The sequence below is a fragment of the Spea bombifrons genome, chromosome 3, assembly GCF_027358695.1.
Source record: "Spea bombifrons isolate aSpeBom1 chromosome 3, aSpeBom1.2.pri, whole genome shotgun sequence".
In the NCBI taxonomy this organism is placed as follows: Eukaryota; Metazoa; Chordata; class Amphibia; order Anura; family Pelobatidae; genus Spea; species Spea bombifrons.
The window spans coordinates 16,982,137-17,003,571 of NC_071089.1; the positions used below are offsets into that span (position 1 = coordinate 16,982,137).

The window sequence follows — 21,435 nt, forward strand, 5'->3', positions numbered from 1 at the left end:
TATAGATTTATATAGAAAGATCTCCCAATTCGACTTCTTCTGCCACCTAGTGGACAACCCTCCGAATGACACGTTTCTTTTGGCGCATGCTCACAACAGCTAAACTTTCACATTGGGCGATCGTCATGGAGACGGAATGTCGCGTCCTACCCTAACAATGCCGTGTGATAAGCCGGTCCATCAGCTGCCTGAAGGTTCCCTGGATGCCACTATGTAGAAAATACAAAGAACGACGGATATACGCTTAAGAACTGATCTGTGGATAAACAAGGTACGAATAGCTCACTCCTAAAAAATGCAGCTTTATAGTAAAACCGTATTAGGGATTTTTTTATTTGTTTAATTTTTCCAGAACATCCTATGTCTGATCCGTCATACTCATGTAAAGCTGTGTGTTTGTGACTAGGGGTTTATCCACTTTATGGCACTAATGATATTTACCTTCATTGTCTAGTTGGGGAACTGTAGCCTGAATGTTCGTGTCACGTAATTGGTGATGCATTGCATTGGTAATAATTGGTCGGACTGGTTGATTAATGAACATCATGGATTACATGCTAACAGCACAGTGTTATCGCAACTTGTCATAGGGCTCCGAATGTATTTGGGTCTCAAACAACTCCCGACAAACTGGGACTGACGGAATGTGCGTTTTGAGCTTTTAACTTTTTTTTGTTTTTAATTGGATTGCGCCGCCAGCTGGTTGTAAGTGGTAATGCAGCTCAATCATTCCAATCATATGGATCAAATGCACAGAGCAGAATCTTTTGCTATAGACTGATTGCCTTGCTTGCCATGTAGTGAAGCTCTGTATGTAATGATGCAGATGTGTTAGCTTTTACTGAAAGATTCTCTACGTGCTGGTTTATAATCACTGAATCCTTAATGCTTTTCTTTCTGGTGGTCCTTCTGAAGATATTTTAGGAAAAAGAGTCTCTGGCTAGTAGCTCACAATCTACTCATATCTCACTGCTATGTATTTCCACGTCTGGAATAAGTGGAGTTTAATGGCTAGAATAAGCTTTAATAATAATTATAATAATAATAAAATGCACCATGTTAGCCCTCATTTGTAGCTCTTTTTAAGGGAAGGGCTGTAGATCCTTAGAAGCGGGTGAACCTGCCCTGCCGCAAGCTCCATGCACACCAGCCTAATGCCATGTGTGCCATTATTCAATAACCCTCCACAAATAATGTTCTATAGGCAACCAGTGTAATACCAGTATTTCTATTTTACACCCCACCCCCAACACAAACGTGTGCAAAAGTACAGAATACCATTTGTGAGGAGCAATTTTAGTTCAGATCCAATGTGCACATCCATGCTTTGGTTGAGCTGGAGTAGGTGTTGGGACCAAACACATGCTGGTCTGCGCTATAGAGGTCCGAAGATCTCTGTTAAATGAAAATGTGGAGATGAGATTTTACACAAAGCTTCTGTTAGGTTTACTTACTAAAGGGAGAGTATGATAAGGTATAAGGTGAAATATTGTAGACCCTTCACTTCAGCAAGGGAAATGTCCCCAGTTCCCATTATTTTGTAAATGACAGAGGGGCATTGTTAATCAAATGAATCAATCCTATTCTATTATTTGCCCAATAATATCACTGCAGAAGGACATGGTTTTGCCATTGCTATGGCGCTGCAAACGCAAAGATACATACCGGATTCATTTACTAAATGCTTGTCTTGATAACCACAGATAAACAGCTTCATACTTTAGTACACAAATACTGGAACACAAATACCTCGCCTCAGCACAGTCGAGGATTGTGAAATATACTCATTCTACATGGACTTTCCTGGCTGCTTAAAGTCACAGATATGCCGTATTGGCTCGGATATAGGCCGCCCCGTATATAGGCCGCACCCTAAAAGTTTGGTGCTTTTTTAAAGAAAAAGTTTTTTTCTTTAAAAAAGCACCCAAAAAACATGCTGCCACTCTGTCCTCCCCCCCCCCGAGATATGCTGCCACTCTGTCCCCCCCCCGAGATATGCTGCCACTGTCCCCCCCCCCCGAGATATGCTGCCACTCACTCGAGATATGCTTCCCTCGTGGAAAGTGCCGGCAGGGGAGGCTGTCTGAGCGTATCAGAGAGTAGGATGCAGGTCCCCTGCACCGCTGCGGGGGATCTGTATCCTAACCCCGCCGCCTGCCCGTCGCCCAGGACTGCATGTCCCGGGCGTCGGCACTAGACCCCGAATAGAGGCCGCACCCCCACTTTAAAGACTTAAAGTGGGGGAAAAAAGTGCGGCCTATATTCGGGCCAATACGGTAATTGTTCGTGTTCATACCCAGGGCCAAACCCAGAGAGTTCCTGGAGTCTCTGGGAGAAGTGTCGCTTCTCCTGGTCTCTGTGTCCCTACAGGGAAACATTGGGTCGCGGGAGCAGCATTACGACACTCCCCGCCCACTTCCACTTTCATTCCCTCGCTGTATTAGCTGATGGGAGGCCATTCATCTACCACCCTCTCAGAAAATTAAAATTTTCTTACAGTATATCTAAGCCTCTGACCATCTAGTTTTAGATTGTGACGTCTTTCTTTTAACATTTCTCCTTCTTTGAAATAAACTTCCCTCCTGTTCTTTGTTAAATCACTTTAAGTATTTAATTGAATCTATCACATCTCCCCTCTCTCTGATTTTTCCTCCAAGCTATACATATTAGATTCCCTTAGTCTGATAATTTTTACCCTGCGAGCCATTTACCATTTTGCTAGTCCAAAGAGCTTACAAAAGAGTTAAATTAAGCAGAGTAGAAATAACTCATGAAAAAGAAATCCGATAGATCCCGTTGATAGAATAACCCAGGTAACTGAATGAGGAGGTTATTCGATATGATTAAGACTCTGGTAACATAGTATTTGAACAATGATTGTGACATCAGGGCCCGGATAATAAATTAAATGAATTCATATGTTAATAGATGGATCATGTGGACAAAATATAATTTTTTGAAACAGAGTATTGTAATCAACCTGCTCTCACACTGGTCTCCTGTATTTAAAGGATTAGGCTTAAGATCATTTCTGTAATCGCCCCCTATTATTAAATGTCATTCCTGAATACCAAACACAGCACCATCCCCGTCACAACAACCTTCACAATTTCCTTCACCTCCGCTGATAATCTGTTCCAATTAGCAATGGTCAAAGTGGAGGAAGGTTTTGTACCCAAACAAGCGGAGTGTATATTTCCCGTTATTTTGGGACATCTTTTGTGTGATGGAGTAGTAGAGCTTAATGTATAGACATGTTATTAAGAACAAGTCCTAACTTGTTAAAGAGATCTTTTGACAGCGGACTCCATACCCTTCAATGTCAACGCAATTACGCAAGTCTCTAAATACAGGTTTTCAACACCTTCTGTGTATCTGCATTTTTTTTTTACAAAGAATTCACTGCAATGATCTTGTTTTTCTATGTATCATGCAATGACCTGTTTAACAGACAATAACGGCATATTCTGTCACGTCTATTCATAAGTTTTTCAAAACACAGAGGTTTACCACAAAACAAATGTGTATGCAAAGGATCTAGAGCATTGGTGTCCATCTCTAAGATCTGAGGTCTACAAACAGGCCACATTTGTTATTTATCCCAGATTTAGTGCAGGCATCTCAGTTAACATTCATTACATTTGTATTTTCAGGGAATGATAAACATACGGTAATTCCGGGCCTGCTCATGGCCCTATAGGTCCGGGTCTGACTACTGATTTACTCAATGAAAGGAGCTGCACTCTATATGATTAATCACATGCCTTTAATACACCAACAGTAGAGGACTACATTTCAGTCACGCCAAACCTCAAGTCTTGATCAAGTGTTGGTGGGTAATGGTCTTAGTGAGTCAAGCAACTGTCTAGGATTCCTAGTCCAGGAGGTACTGACTGTCACCTCAGAAATTGCCCCCACTGTGTAGAAATTGGTCTGGTACCTGACACAAGTGCAAAAAAAGTCCCTACAATGCATAGGGGACGTGGAGAAGAGATCCATGCTTATATTGGAATTCTAAATGTATAAAAAGATATGTCATGTGTGTTTGTGGAACCACAAAGATGTTTTTTCCTGGGGTGCTGTTTGGTCAAGGGTCGTCCGTGGCTTCTATGAAGTAATCTTGTAAATTTTTCTTTGTTTCCAAACTAGATTTTCAAAAATCCAATTACTAATGCAGTAAATATGACTACAACTGATGGACCTCTAGCGACTACAGCTCAAGAAAGTCATATGGAACATATAGAAGTTGGCAAACAAGAAAAGGAACCTGTTGTAAAAGACAAGCTAGAACCTTTGGAAATAAACCAAGAAATACTAGAGTCTTTAGAAATCAACGGAGAAAATAGATCTGCAGCTGAAGGAAGATTAGAAACATTACAAATCTACAAAGTTCTTCAGTGTGTTCGAGAGCAAGACACGGCACAGATAGAAAAACTTACCAGGCTTGGTGTTCCAGACCTCATTAACATAACTGAACCACAAAATGGACAAGGCGCTTTGCATTTAGCAGCAGCAGCAAATAACGTCAATCTGTGTAAATTCCTTCTCAATTTAGGAGCGCAACCTGACATTCAGGACCTAAAAGGATGTACCCCAGCAATGAAGGCAACAGAACTAGGACATGACTTAGTCTTGGATGTTCTTGCCAAGGCTCAAGCTGACATGACTATTGTAAACAAGGCAGGGAAAGGTAAATATTACTTGATAAGCATATGCTGTTATTTGTCCCAATTAATGATATTCTGGGGGCCTCATCATGGCACAAATACACTTTATTTTATTCTTTTCATGGTAAGAATTGTTGGGAACTGTCAAAAAAAAAAATTGATCCTTGAAAAAAAATATGTTCAAGGTTTTCAAGGATACATTATTTAGCAATATCTATTTGTTACAGAAAATGATGGGAAATACAAGCAAGATAGTAGGTTCTTATTCCATGTGATTGTGTTTCTTTACCAACACTATTTTATCTTTCGCAGGAGTTTTATTTTACTGCATCTCTCCTAGCAAAAGACATTTACGCTGTCTTCAGATAGCCCTGGACCATGGCGCGGAGGTTAATAACCGCACGGCAGAAGGAATACCAGTTCTTCTGGTGGCTTGTGAGCAGGCCCGGGAATGTAAAGAAATATGTCTGAGACTTCTGGAAAAAGGAGCCAATCCCAACGCTCTAAACCCAGTATGAAATGTGTTAATTGAAACTATGTAGTACACATAACTTACTAATATTGTGACACTAAACATTAAAATGTTCAGTTTTTTAAACCTTAAGGAATGCAATTGATAATTAATGGATTACCATAAGAATTGTCCAATAACAAATAGATAATTGATAGGTGCTACTTTTCAGCAAGTGTAACAAGTGTATTCAATGTGAACGAGAGATGTTGCACACAGGACAGGTCTCTCCTACCTTGTTGGTGCTCAGTAAAGGTAACACACCTTACTAAAATTTTAGTATACTCTTTTTGTTCCCACAAGTAAGCCTAGGACAGTAAATCTGGACCATCAGAGGCACATGTCTGTCTATTCACTTCCCTGGGGTACAAATAACGCAAACCCAGAGAACATTAGAAATGTTCTACATCCATTTGCAGAAGTGGGCATTCAGTGGTTGTTCTACTAAGAACCGTGTCCATTGTTTTAGGAATCCCACGTAAGCATACACAATGGTTTGCTCATTAATGTTGTGTTGTCTAACACGTTGGTTTGTTACCTGAAGGCTACAGGACGCACTGCGTTAATGGAAGCATCCAGGGAAGGTGCTCTTGAAGTCGTTCGCAGCATCCTGGAGAAGGGGGGAGATGTGAATTTGTTTGATAAGCAGCGATATCATGCTGTTCATTTTGCTGCCAAAGGTGGCTTTTTGGAGGTATGTATCTACTTCAGTTGTGTCTACGTGTCTTGTTTCCTATGTTGTGTTATTACCAAACAACCCAAATCCAACCTGCAAGCGCCCTCTGGTTTTATAGTGCAGTAAAAATAGTATTTAAGACTAGGATTATGAACAGGAACTGAGTAATTAAATTACATCACATGGGCATCCTCAGAATTTTTCAGGGGGGGGCATAATTTATATTTCAGCATTCTCTGCCCATTTTTTGACCATATCATGGTAAAAAACAAAGAATTTAGGATGCAGCTAATTTATGAGTGTTCTTTTTGCTTCTAGATTCTAAAGGTGCTATCAGCATATAAAGCCGACATAGGAATTATTGCGATGGATGGAAACAATGCCCTCCATCATGCTGCTAGCGGAGGCTTTGCTGACTGCTGCAAGTTTCTAGGACAAAGAGGTGGGTGCTACTGTTTATTTTTCTTTTTTTTAGTACAGTTGAGAGTCCTGCATAAAAAAAAAATAAAAAAAAAATATCTACTTGTGTGCTGGTAAGACCTAAACGTGTTCATAAAAGATATATAACGTATCATTTTTATGGAAGAGGTTTTATAAAAGGGTGAGCACAAATGTATGTTGACAGTTTTACGCTTTACCCAGGGAAACCTATTTTTTCAAGACAAGTTTAAATACTCAGAAATGCGTGGTTTTAGGTAAACTGAATAATTCATCATATAATATCATGATACAAATACAAAAGGTCATGTAGGTTTCTGTACGCATCATATTGAAAGGTAAGTACACGTAAGACTGGATCTAGACATAAAACACACTAGTATGTCAGCCTGTTGCACTTATGGTGCACAACCTTATAAATCTCCTCGCTGTTCTGGTATACAACTCATCTGTCCTTTTGGAATTAAAAAATACATTTATAGAAATATATCTGTGTTTTTTAGTTATTGAGAAAGGGTACACTTGTTGCGTCACAGAGATCAGACAATGGATCCTGCATCAAGTTACATAGAAAATAAACAAAAAAGCACACACTGCATTTAGTTAGATAAATTAATTTAGTTATATTAGTTATTAAAGTGATGCCAAATATAAATGATAATCATCTTATCTAAAGCCACTACCTAATGACAACCCCTCATTCCATCGCTTCCTCAACTGTGTCTATAGGAAATTGCCTAGCAGGTCCCGTAGAGAATCAATAATCAATAATTTAAAATAATTTAATCTACAAATTTATTTTTTTTTAGTTTTTTTTTCTTGCAATTGAGGCAGTACTTAAAAATAAATGAGACATTAAATAATGATTATACTGTTCATTTAAATATGTGCTTTGGAATTTAAGAATTATTGAACCTATGCTTAAAACAATTGTGAGCATACAAAGAGAAAACCTTCCCTAATTATTTTCTTTTAAGTGTTCCAGGCGGTGTTTGTCTTCATTTGTTAATTGTGTGCTTGGGGCATGTATGTTCTCATTGAAAATCCTACTGTGGTGCCTGAAATATACATGAATTCTTTTACAACTAAATGGGTTCTTTTAATCACTACTTGCAGTGGTCATGATCATGGCAAAGGTCAATTCTGTGTGTTGTAGGTTGCAGTCCAAACTGGAAAAATTTTAAAACCTTGACTCCCAAAGCTATTGCGAAAGAGGGTGGTTTCAAAGCGGCTATGAAGGAAATCGGAAAAATAATGCGCTATGTGAAAAAACACTCTAAGCCAGGAGTGCAAAATCCTAACCCGCCGTGGGCTATTACTTTGCATGACTGGTCATGTGAACATCAAACAATTCTTCGAGAATCCTTTAAGCAGTTTGATAGAGAAGATGGATCCATTACAAAAGAAGATTTTGTTACAGTACTCATGGAGAAGAAGGCCCCTGTTAACCAGGAGCAACTTGAGAGCATTATACGTCTTCATGAGAAAGGAAGAGGAGGAGCGATTGTCCCAGAAGAATTTTTGAAGGGTTCCAAGTACCTTCAAAAACATTTTTTGCTTTCTTCCTATGGACCAAAAAAGAAAAAAAGCAAGAAAGGAAAAAAAGGAAAGAGCAATATTCCTATGCCAATATGTGTGATGCCAAGCAACTCGTTTCCACGTCGTGAAGATGGTGGCCCACCAACATTTATGATTAAAACATTCCACAATGTTACCGATATCAATCGTTTTGACTGTGACCACCCACCTCAAAATCCGATAACCGATGACACTGGATGGTATGTGGACGATTTAGAAAAAGTTTATCATCACATACATTGTGCTGTCAAAACTGGAGACGTGGAATCGCTGAAGAGGGCTTTTGAAGAGGGCGTTCCAGTGGATGGAAAAGATATGTTTTATAAAACGCCTCTAATGTCGGCCTGTGCATATGGTAGCCTAGAGGTTGTCAAATTTCTTCTGCAAAAAGGGTAAGCTTGCTTTTTATTTCATTTTCATCTACATTAAAAAAAAACTGTTGAATAGAGCATCATGGTGAAAATGGTCTATATAATGGTCTTGGGATTGCCATTACTGAGAACAATTTGGCAATGAACTAGCGATGTTTCCATCTCATAGGTGTGTATTATTTAGAAGAAACTTCGATATATTCAAATATTTCACTAAAGAATTTGATGACTATACCTCATAGTTCCCAGTAAAATTAACATTGACATTGTTAGAATTTTTACTTAATTTGATCTACCTGGGACCATGTAAATTTGGCCTATAGGCGCCAGACATGGAAGCTGATTGGCAGGAGAGTCCTTTTGATTTCTGGGTGAAGGGGATGGTATTAAGAACCCCCACCCTGAATGTCTTCTTTCTCTTGTGCCCCATCTTGTGGCAATTGGTTGAACATCTGTGTTAAATTCTTTTATTTGTTCACAGTGCTAATGTCAATGCAACTGACAATTTTTTGTGGACTCCTCTGCACCACGCATGCCATGCTGGCCAGGACGATATTGCTGATCTACTGTTGAAATGTGGTGCCCAGATAGATGCGATCGCCTTCAATGGATCAACTCCATTAATGAGAGCAGTAGAAAGCTGCAGTTTGAGTTGTGTTCAGCTTTTGATAAACTCTGGAGCAAAAGTTCAAATTGCCAATAAGAAAGGTAAATCATATGTGTGCCCCACAACATAGTGTAAGCTCTTCACTGGCCCAGACAGGTATAAAAACACATTTTCAGGAAAAACATACATATTAAAGGAATTAAAGCATCTCAAAAAGGACTGTAACATCATTCACAGAATTATGTCCTTCATATTGTCCTGGGGCCATTAAAAAAAATAACGTAATGTGTGGGTTTTTCTTTCAATAGGACAAAATGTTTTAGATATTGCCATGGCATATGCTGACTACAGACTGATTGATATGCTAAAAGCCAAACTGGACAGCTTGCCAAAGCCAAAGGAGAAGAAAGGCAGGCAGAAGGGCAGAATGGAGGGCAAATCAAAAGCAGTCTCCAAACCTCAGACCCCTGGTGCTGGAATCCCAGGTGCCACTCAGGTTATACAAGAGGTACATTTGTACATTTTTGTAAAAAAAATATTGTATTCTGTAAATTATTATTATGCGTTTTACAAAAATTTCATTTATTTACATCATGTCTCGAAGCCTTTGAAATCCGACGAGGAGCTTTTTCCTGGAAAAGAGAGGAAAAACAATATTGCTCATCTTAACAGCAAGATAATTATGGGAGAAACAAAAAAAGTGGACATCACATTTGTGCCTAAATCGGTAAGAAAATACACGATAATCAATATGTTTTACTGCAATACTTACCATTGTGTCTACAGGAATACTAACTGAAAGTGAGAAAAATGATTTTATATTGTGTAGTTTAATGATATGTATAGGGCTTGTGCATCTAGATTCGTACAAGTCTAACTTTAACAAAATGTTGTTAATTTGCACAAAAGGAGGTGAGAACTCAACGAAACAAACTAAAACAAAACAGAGCTCTTGTTGGTTTTTACTCTCACTCACACTTTCTCACGCTCTAACTCACTCCCTTATGCTCTCACTCACCCTCTCTTCATCTCCTTCTCAATGTCTCCCTACCTTCTCGGGCCCACCGCTTCCGTGTCCCTGTCTCCTTTCCCAAAGCTCTTATTCTTCTCTTGTCTCTTCTTGGTCTTCTCTCTTCTGCCTTCTTTCTTCGTTCGCTTCTCCCCAGTATCAGAACCATTAGTCATGTCTCCCAGACAACCTCTGCAAAAGTGCGGCGCTTCCACACACACCCTCTCTCCCGATATTAATATGTTACATTTCATTGTAGGTTTGGATTTCAGAGCCAACTACAGCAGATCAAATCAGAAAGAGGGAACTGCAACGTGAGCGTTTTACTTACGAAGTGGACTTTGAAGACTTCAAGATGCCTTTCAGCAAGAACCTAATGGAAAAGACTCTAATCTTAGGGAATACTGATCGTGTTTAGACTGAACAAAAAAGAGTAAGGGAAGGTATGCAAACTTGTGAAGAACACAGTATGACTGCACTGCTTATGATGCTGCTTCATACTGGGTATGTTTTAATAAACTTCAACTGCACATAATGCCAGGATTTCATACCTTTCATCATTTCAGGCATCCGTATTAGGACACATGTGTTGTGGTGGCAAGAAGTGGTGAGGGTAGTGGCCATCGGCTCACTTTACAAGAAGAGCCACCTTGCAGCGCTCAGCTTAAGAGCGAAGCAAGGTGGCCATGCGGGAGCTGCAATGGAGATCTGTAATGATACAAATGGGAAACAAATGCTGAAACATATTTTCCCCCATCATTCTCCTTTGATTGCAAACCAGGTAATGTAACAGTAAGTAATAAAAAGCAAATATTTGTCCTAAAACCCCTGCCCACCGCTAGCAAATGTATCCAACACACAAGTGTGTGTGTTTTTGTTAATTTATAAGGGTTTGTGTCACATCTCACCGATTATCACAATTGTTACTGAATGCCGACAAGCAGGTCAAATAATAGATCAGTTGCCAGCACGAAGGACCCTTTATTTTTTGTTTACCATGAAAACAAGCAGCTACATTATTCTGCCGGTTTCCATTCAACAATCCTTACTTACCAGCAAGGATTGGAGAGTTTATTCTACTTTAGAAAAGCAGCACCTTCCCTTTCTTCACTGGATGCCTCTCTTTTCTAAGTCCACGCATGGAGGGAAGAGAAATAGCCGCTGACTGTGTCAGCCCCACTGCGCATAGAAAATAAATGTTTGCTATATGGGGAAGGGGTCTTGGGTGCTACCCTGCTTCAGATACATAGTTGGAGAGAGGGTGAGGGAATTCCATTATTTGACAAAATTATCATCAACACATTTGGTTGATATATTCCTTTAAACTTTTGTTTGCTGGGTGCGATGATTTTAAAAAAAAAAAGTACAAAAAGAAACAAGGTGGAAAACGTGTTTTTTGGGAAATGTTTCTAAATCTTTAGTGAACAATTACTTAACGTGATAATACTGCAATTCCTTTAAATTAACCCATGTGATCAGGTAGTATTATTATTTTGTGTTTCAACAATTGTTATATAAATGATATTTTTTAAATCCTTCATTGCTGGTATTAATTGGCTGTATCACGAGTTCCATTACAGTGATTAAAAACCTGATACTTTGTATATACTATTTCCTAGAAAGATGTGCTATTATTATTATTATTATTATTATTAAAGACTCCTATTAACAGTTAACTCCATGGCTTTGATACCACAAAGCATACATGAAGCACAGCTTGAGAAATTGAACTAAAATGCCACCATCCATAAAGTAACTGTAATTTTTTATAAGAAAAATATTTCTTGGCAACAATAAAACACATGGTGCTACACAGAGGATTAAAATAATTCCATACTCGAGAAGTTGGGAGACCCGCCGTCTGGAGAAGAATGGACTGCTTTATTAAAATCACTACTTGTACAATCCCTAGGAGAATGGCGGGAAGCTCCTGACACGCTGGTATATACACCCTACTTGAGACTTCAGACAGGCTCTCCTTAACAGGTATTATGGAGCACTAAACATTTCGGCCAGTGTTAATAAAGTCAGCGCGGCAATGTGTTTGGCTGTAGCAAAATCCTTCAAAGAGAAGCCGCCCATATGCTCCAAGATTGACAAAATTATTTTGCACCATAGAAATGGGGACAGCTTTTATGCACGAGATAACATAACTATTTCTCCATATCTGTATTCTTTGGTTGACTTTTCCCCCTTTAATCTGGTGCTTCCGCTGTTTTAGGCTGGGGTGGGAGCCAGATAGCTGTCTGTTTCCCCTCTTTCCCATACTCTCCTGTTTACCCCCCCCTCATTTAAAAGGGACACTCCAGCCATTATGTGCTCTTTAATGCATATGATACCTGTGTGGCCCCCTTGAATTTTCATGGTGTCTTTTTTTTTGCAAATGCATGGTGGGATTCTGCAGACTGGAGTCATGGATGGGTGACACAGGATGCCAGGGGTTAACGGAGAAAGTATGGTCAGACACAGCTGGGCTCGGTACACTTAACGGGCAGTCAAACAAGTCAGAGGTTCGGTTGACAGAGCAAGTAGTCAGACAAGCCAGGTACGGTGCACAGGCAGATCAAACTAAAGCAGATCGCAAAGCAGGAGAATAGTCGGGCAAGGCAAGGGTTAAAGAATATAGGGTAGCAAAATTTAGAGCAGGACCACAACAGGGTATCTGTCCTGAGCAGTTCCGGATTTATAAATCAGCTGCCCAGCTTGTCCCGTCTGCAGCTGTGCGTCACGGCACGTCTTCTGCTGAGGGCCTACATTATTCCTTGATGGCGGGAACGTGTGGACAACGGGGATCTTGCAGCCAGCCAGGTCTGATAAGTACATGCCACTGGGAACCAACGCCCCGGCTGGCAGCAGCCTGTCTGCCGGTAGCGGGTCCAGACGACAGTAATTGATACTTTAATGAAATGTGTATGATTGTTATCTATGAAAAGTAGTTCTGCTATTTGTTAATGCATAGAAGTAACCAGCGATCTATTATGCGCATCGAATGGGTTCATTTGCTATGCATATTACCGTGAATAAACATTTGATGTACAAGGAATATATCTGTAAATCACGGCACCACCGTTCATTTATAACACAACCCGCGAGTTTGGAGCTGATTTTGATGTAGTCACACAAACTGTGATGAATATGGGATGTTAATGCAATGGGCTGTGTTTTACGAGTTGCATCATTGTTTGTGTTAAATCCATAAGCCAGGATCTAATATTTGATAACCAATCAGTCATATACGTTATTCTGTCATGCTATATGTTTTCAGGTTCGTTTTTTCTGTTTTACAATTTGTAAGGGACACAGATCATATTGATATCTCCTAGATTTTTGTCTTCACAATAAATTATATTTTTACGTAAATATTGTAGTTGTATGGTATCTCATTTTGAATTTTACATTTTAGTGTTATTTTCAAGAGGTAAAATATAGGGTATTTCTTTATATCAATATGTGGGCCTGGTCCTACTATAATTAATAATGCCATACATTTATTTAGATCATAATTATCCCTAATATCCATCAACGTTTCTATCTTCTGATTCGGCACCCCTTGTGGATCTATTATTGACATCAGACTATACTTTGTCTTATACCTGTGTACCACATTTTGGCCCTCTAGTGTATTACCTCGCCTAGCCTGATGTGGTTTAAGTTTGCCGCTTCCCGGTTCGCTGCCATCTCCCAGTTGCCAGACTCCTTTAATCATCAGTGAATTCCCAGTCCGTTGTTGTCTGCCAGTTCTGAGGTTCCAGTCTCCTGCAAGGTCACAGTCCTGTGCCAGTAGATGGCAACTAAGGCTGCAAGCAGACGGTATTGAACCTGAATGCCCCATGCTGGGTCCTGCACAAGAACCCGTCCCTGCACAGAAAATCCCGCCTGACCCGGTACTCGCCATTGTGCACATAGCTTGCACCAATGAAGGATGTATGGCGCGAATAAGGGTGTGCAAGATAAACACAGACAGTGTAAATGGAGAGGTTATAAGGGGGAGATCTTGAGTGCTTCACGTTCACCGATTACAATACCTTGAAACACTATGGGTTTGATGTGGAGTCTCCGGGTGACACACTGCTTCCCTGGGTCTCAGGGTGTTAAAGATATATCACTGGACAGCAGTCTTCATCTGAGATGACAACTCCTGGTATGAGAAGTCACAAATAGTATTATTTTATTGAATTCCTTGTAATTATTTTGAACACAGGCTGTCGCCTCAGTCTACAGTATAGCCAAGGATACTGATATGATCCATTTAGTTTAGATACTTTCCTTTAAGTAACGGATAAACTCTAATGTACAGATGTTCACAGCTCTAACACAGCATGGACTAGATGTAATCATTATTGCATCAGCGTAAAAATAGAATTAATTTCTATTTGTCAGAATAGGGAAGACATAACAAAAGACAACTGTCACACGTCAAACATCACTATAATTATTATTTGTAGAAAGACTTCTTTCACCTGACTTCTTCAGCGCTGCTATTTTTTACATCCTTAATAAGTACCTCCTCCCCTCTTTTGTTTCTTTAAAATCACAATCAGAAAGAGTCAAAAGCAACTGAAAAATATTCAATACAGAGAAAAAAGACATTGGAAATGGGACCTATACAGCGATAGATTGCACTGCAACATTTTTAGGTCTACATGTGAAAACTGGAGTAATGCTTGGATTTAAATGCGAGGAACCCATAGGTATAGTAAGCTTAATTTAGATTTAAAAGGATCTGTTGGGCGACCATAGGCATGAAACAAAGCATAAGGGGAGTGGATAACGTTTAGTCAAGATAGCAAGTGCATAGATGGGAACAGACCCAGGTTGTCATTATGTCAACACAAATCTGTTAGCATGAGTGTGTAAGTGTATGTCAGTAAGCATGTGTAAGTGTGTATGTGTGTTAACGTGAGTGTGTGAATATGTGTGCCAGTGCATGTGGGATATCAAGGAAGGGGGCATGGGGCCCATGGGGCCACTTAGCATTACTCGCCCCCAGGCCAGAGGGTGCCAGCCTTCTCCTGTACACTTACACCCAGCAAACATTTATAGAAACAAAGGGAAGTAAGAGAGAAATGGGGTCCCAAAAATGGGCTGCCCATCCTAGAAACAGATGCTTGGGAGGTATGCACATTGGTTATTAAAACACATTTACTAGGGCTTTTCTGCCTAGAACTCTAGTTTAGGATAATTTAGCATTTCATAATAGTTTATGACACAGTGGTCTATCTGGGTAATCTCACTCTAAAATATTTAATTCTTTTTGGGATTTCAGGGACCTGTTACCTAGGAGAAATGTGCATGAACTGTGCATAAAAATTGCCTATTCACTCAAGAATGGCACAAATATAACCTAGTTTAAGCACTAGAGAATTGTAATAACCAGAATTGACCACCAAATGTTAAAAAACACACTCAACAATAAAATTCAAAAAAATACTAATACTGCTCAATGAGAAAAGGTATTGTAACTAGAAACAGAAAAAATGAATGCATAAAAAGATTCTGATAAGGACATGTACAGGTTAATGAAGAAGTTTACTTGTACAGTCAGCAATAACTTATTATCCTCAGAATAAATACAGTAATAAATACCGAATTGTTAATCAAATTACAATTATTAATGAAATAATTATCAATAAATAATATTTCATAGAAATGTTAATATGTGCACAATTCATTAATTGAAATGTATTCTAGGCAGGTACAAAAATAAACTAATCGATGTAAAGATGTTTAATGATTGAAACCCATGTAACCTCATCTTTTTATTAATAACGAAATAATCAAGTGCATATTCTATTTGATGACTATAGAATGACTATGATTAAGATTAAGGTCTATACTACGCTAAAAAAAACAACCCTAAAAAATGTAAATGAGCCGGATAGACCCGTTAAATGCCCTTGATCAATGCAAAATTCTCTTGTGTAACAGTGCCTTGTTAAATATTCCATAAGGAAGATAAAAGCCACAGTAGGCTTGAATTAGTGTGTATCTATTAGCATAGATTAAAATTTCCCAGCAACAGTCTTAATTGTTATTTACCCTCTGGCAGAGTCCTCTTGAGCATCTCTTGAAAAAGAAAACATCTGGAGAAACATTTTAACCATTTAAGTCACCAATAAAAGAAATCAAGTTTTCTAAATAAAAATGGTCAGGAAAGGCTAAAGGATCTCGATACGTATAGATTGGAAGAGAGAAAGGTGAAGGGAGATGTAATAGAAACATTTAAATGCTTAAAGGGATGTAACAAGACACAGGAGGGAAGAAATGTTAGAACAAAAGGTCATGGTAATATATCATAGTCATGGAAGTTTTATTTTATTGAAAAAGTGGTAGATAAACAGAACAGCCTCTCATCAGAAGTGGTAGAGGCTGATACGGTGAAGGAATTTAAACATGCACAGGAAAGGCATAAAATAACCTGAATCCGAGACAAATTAAGCACCGGTTAAGGTCTGAGGCTTTACATTAGGAAAAAAGGGCAGACTAGATGTTTCAAATGTTCTTATCTTATGTTTGAAATATAATTGACCGTTAAAAATGGTCTGATCAATAAAATGTATATTCCATGAAAGTTGGGTAATCCACTCTTACATGCACATTCTCACAATTGTCACTCTTATAGTGTGAATTCTGGCTATTTTCCACTTTTCTGTTAACGTTCCCTCTATTATTTGCTGCCCTCTAGTGGTCAAACCTGATTAAGCATAATAAAGTGATCAGCCAGGATATAATACTTTATAATATACTTTAATGGGCAATACTGAGTTTGTTTTAATCCACAAAAAACAGGTGGTCTCCCTGTATTCCACTTGTCATTTTCATACTGTATGCCTTTTTCTTACGACATTTAATATATTTTTCTTGTTTTCAATTATATACAATATTCTGAAGTTGATATCAAGTAGTTATTGTTTTACACCTATTTCCAGTACATACTTAAAGGCATGCTGATTTTCGCAGTTATTGTATGTACTTAGCAACTATCTAACCAATAACTAAGGTAAGCAACAGCAGGCTTTGTGCAGATAATTCAACTGTTATGCTACACTGACTTCCATACGTTTTTTCAAAGTATTATTTAGTAAAAGCTCCATTTTTGGTATTTCAGTAAAAAAATATAAATGACTCTATTCTTGTAATAAAACTATGAAATCCACCAGTGCTCTATAAATAAAATGCAATAATAATTATGAGTGGAATGTCAATTTCACAATATTTCTCCCCTGGGTGGAAAATTATGTCACTATGCATCATGATGGTCAAACCCCACTAAAATTATCCTGCAATATAATATTTTTTCTTCTTTAATTTGGTTAAATCATTTATATATATATATATATATATATATATTTTTTTTTTTACTCACCTTCATATTTTTTGAAATCCTGCGCAACACTAACACTACCTGATGCATTTCACAGACTAAGTGGACTCCTCAGAGGTGGAAGGAATATGAATAATCACATTATCTGCTATTATATCTCCATTATGGGTTTAAATCTATAACTGAAATTATAATATTATTTGACTATTTTAAAATAATATTTTTTTACATCAATTTTTGTGCATTACATGTTTAAACAACAAGCACAAAAAACTTTTATTTCGGGGTGTTCTATATCATGCTAAAAAATGTCTCTAAATCACACATATAAACCCTTTGTATCTTTAGATCGTTACATAGTGTTTCATAGTGTTTTATGTCTGTGGTATTTGCCAAGTTAGCAGTGTGATATGAAAAGAGAAGGACTTACACTTACTTGTTTTAGTGGAAAATATTATTATTGTCCTTCATATGAACTAGAGGACTGCATTGGGAGGCGGGTCCCGCCAAAGAACTTGCGGGCGCGGGCGGTTTTTCAGCTATTGCGGGCGGGAGCGGGCGGTCAGCCATATCATGGGCACAGTGGCATATAAGTGTCTATAAGGCATAACTGGGGGCACAGTGGCATATCAGGGGTTGGAGTGGCATATCAGGGGGTATGTGGCATATCATGGGCACAGTGGCATATAAGAGTCTATAAGGTGCACCAGGGGGCTATAGGGCACTCCAGGGGGGACAGCACAGTGGCATATGTGGAGATATAAGGCATAACTGGGGGCACAGTGGCATATTAGGGGTTGGAGTGGCATATCATGGGCACAGTGGCATATAAGTGTCTATAAGGCATAACTGGGGGCACAGTGGCGTATCAGGTGTTGGAGTGGCATATCAGGGGGTACATGGCATATCATGGGCACAGTGGCATATCTGGGGGGTATAAGGCAAATCTAGGGGGCAGAGTGGCATATAGGGGGATATAAGGCATATCTGGTGTAGAAAGTGGCATATAGGGAAATATAAGGCATATCTGGGGGGCAGAGTGGCAAGCCTGGGGTCAGATATGCATAACTGGGGGGCAGGTTGGCAAATAAGAAAAATAAAAACAAGAAATACGTTTTTCTCAATTATACTTTTTATTAAATATGAAAACATAGTTTCCTTATCAATTAATATTTACTAGTAAAACTTTTTTTAGGTATTAAAACCTAGTTTGAGTGGGCAGGATAGGAAACATATGTTGCGGGAGCGGGCGGGAGTGGACAAACAATCAGCGGGAGCGGGCGGGATTGGACAAAAAATCAGCGGGAGCGGGCGGGATTGGACAATAAATCAACGGGAGCGGGCGGGATTGGGCAAAAAATCAGCGGGAGCGGGATTAAAAAAGCAGTCCCGCGCAGGGCTCTAATATGAACCTTGTATTGTTTGTGGGAAGTGTGTCTTAACCCTAAAAAGTATTTCTCATAATGCATAAATACTGTCATTCTAATACATGTGTATTTTGGGGAGTATTAGTAACAGCAACAGTATTATTTAGTTTAAATGTACATTATTTTTTGCTAGTCTCAAGTATAACAGGAACTTTAAATAAAGATGATGTTATGTGAAATGTTCTAGTTTGCCTGAAGTTGAATACGACCTTGAACCAGGAATGCTGGGAGTTTGGGAACCCAGACTGACAGGAGAAGGACTACAAAATGAGGATCCTGTGTTTTATTGGACCACAGAATTTATAAATAATAGTTAATGAGCATGATCACCTAGAGAGCTATTTACATAGAATTTCATGTATTACTAAAAGGTATAAAAATGGGCCCCTACCGGCAATGACGAGACTCTGCCACGGTCTGGTGCATGGTGCCTGGCGTTAGCCCTGTGAAGCCGGGTATAGCTTCGAGGGTCTCCTAGTGCAGGAAGGGACGTGAGCCCAATCTGCTTCATTCCTCTGTCACTGCTGATTATTATGCATGGTTAATAAACTATAGGCATGATTTCATCCATTGAGTGAAAGTGTCATCTCTGTAGCCTCAAACCTGTTAACCCCTGCTTGCCCTTGGAAGCATGTGCAGTCAGACTGCTAACATAAATCTTCCCAGTCTCTATTTAGAAGAAGAGGATTTGAATGGGCATTCAGTTCTCATTTTTCGCCCCAATAAATCCACGCCTCCAAAATATTTGTTTCTCAAACTGAAGATGAATGTATTGGCTGTTCCAATATTTGCTAAATATTTATAAATAAACAACCTTTGTAAAATATATAACCAAGTCTATCTACTTTAGACATCCCATTTTAATTTTACCACAAAACAGAAGGCTTGGCATCCACATGATTTAGTATATATACTCTCAAGTTTCTTCCATCAGGATAAGATGAACATTGAACCTACATGTCTTAGACTAAAGCTCCCCACATTTAAAGTTGCATACCCTCACATGTCCTCTCAAACAACATGCATTTTAGTGAATTTGCTTGTTGTTTCCAACTTCAGTCGCGTCTCACTACTTACATCCTTGGGAACTTGGCTATGAAAACGAGCTGTGAATAATTTGCAGCAACCCCCCCCCCTCCAAAAAAAACTAACAAACATTGTGAGACACATTATAATTTCATAGATGACATTTTAGGGGAAATGAAAATCAGAAAAAATATTCTTCGAAAATAACTTTTGAGCAACATGTCTGCAGGTTGACAATCATAAAAATAGCATAAAGAATGGACCTTCTCTGTAGCTGACTATCCCCAAAACAACCGCAGGGGCGGGCTGGGCAGGGGGGCAATTGCCCCCCAGGCCGCCCTGAATCTATATTAAATGGCCGCGCGGCCACCCATTTAAGCGGCCGATTCGGCCACACCAGGGCCGTCTTTAACGCCCGCAGCATCCGCGGTAGGCCGGCCGAACTGGCCGGCACACCGAAAAGCAGCCGATGTGGCTGTGACTCTTAAAGCGGCCGTAAGACACGCTGGTCACAGCCACATCGGCTGGAATGGTTAATCATTAAGCGGCTATAAGACACGCTGGCCGCTTTAAAATCATTAAGCGGCCAGCGTGCCTGCACAGTGCCGCCCAGTGTCCTGTGTGACTCCGCCCCCTTGAGCGGCACGTCACATCGTCAATGTGATGGGCCGCTCAAGGGGGCGGAGTCACACGGAACAGCTCCTCGTGACAGCTAGAAGAGCACGTTGGAGCACAGCAGCAGTGAAGAATGCGGCAAAAATGTAAGTATTAAAAAAATTTAAAAAAATAGTTGGGGTAATAGGCGGAAGGGGAGCCATATTCAAAGGGGGGTGCTGCATTTGGACAACAATTAAATGCAAAATGGGGGTGGCTATACACAAAGGTGGGGGGTGGGGGGCTGGGTTTAAATTACATGGATCAGTCATTAACAATTCAAAGGGGGGCATCAATACACAAGGGAGGTGGCTGGCTGGGGACATCACATAAATAAATACACAAGGGTGTTGGGCATAATGTACAAAGGGGGCTGGCTGTGGGCACAAAGCCACATGGGGCAATACAGAAGGGGCATAATGTACAAAGGGGTCTGACTGGGGGCACAAATCCACATGGGGCAATACACAAGGGTGTGGGGGGAAATACATTAAAACCAAGGGGGGGGGCTGGCTGGGCATCAATACACAAGGGGGAAAAACAAACAAACAACAAACCATTGTGGAAAGCATTTTGGATGTGGGTGTCAGTGTCTCAGAGCCTGTCCTGGTGTGTGTGTGTGTGTTTGGATATCGGTGTGGCAGAGCCTGTCCTGGTGTCTGTGTGTTTGGCTGTCTGTGTGGCAGAGCCTGTCCTTGTGTGTGTGTGTGTGTGTGTGTGTGTGTGTTTGGGTGTCGGTGTGGCAGAGCCTGTCCTGGTGTCTGTGTGTTTGGCTTTCTGTGTGGCAGGGCCTGTCATGGTGTGTGTGTGTTTGGGTGTCAGTGTGGCAGAGCCTGTCCTGGTGTGTGTGTCTGGGTGTCGATGTGGCAGAGCCTGTCCTGGTGTGTGTTTGGATGTTGATGTGGCAGAGCCTGTCCTGGTGTCTGTGTGTTTGGCTGTCTGTGTGGCAGGGCCTGTCATGGTGTGTGTGTGTTTGGGTGTCAGTGTGGCAGAGCCTGTTCTGGTGTGTGTGTCTGGGTGTCGGTGTGGCAGAGCCTGTCCTGGTGTTTGTGTTTGGGTGTCGGTGTGGCAGAGCCTGTCCTGGTGTGTGTGTTTGGGTGTCGCTGTTGCAGAGCTTGTACTGGTGTGTGTGTTTGGGTGTCGGTGT

The 21,435-nt window shown here is 40.0% G+C and overlaps 1 protein-coding gene and 1 long non-coding RNA gene across 2 annotated transcripts; both read left to right on the forward strand.

Annotated features, from left to right (window-relative positions):
- Positions 1–145: 145 nt before the first annotated feature.
- On the forward strand, positions 146–4,312 carry LOC128483353 (uncharacterized). The gene is made up of 2 exons (XR_008351062.1): positions 146–271; positions 4,150–4,312. It is a non-coding gene; the product is annotated as an uncharacterized LOC128483353 (long non-coding RNA).
- Positions 4,313–4,314: 2 nt separating this feature from the next.
- On the forward strand, positions 4,315–10,392 carry ANKEF1 (ankyrin repeat and EF-hand domain containing 1; the record flags this gene model as incomplete). The annotated part of the gene is made up of 9 exons (XM_053459196.1): positions 4,315–4,690; positions 4,980–5,179; positions 5,723–5,872; positions 6,173–6,296; positions 7,449–8,262; positions 8,723–8,949; positions 9,157–9,356; positions 9,453–9,575; positions 10,117–10,392. Coding segments are annotated over 9 exons (2,373 nt in total), but the record flags the coding sequence as incomplete, so codon positions are not given.
- Positions 10,393–21,435: the final 11,043 nt, after the last annotated feature.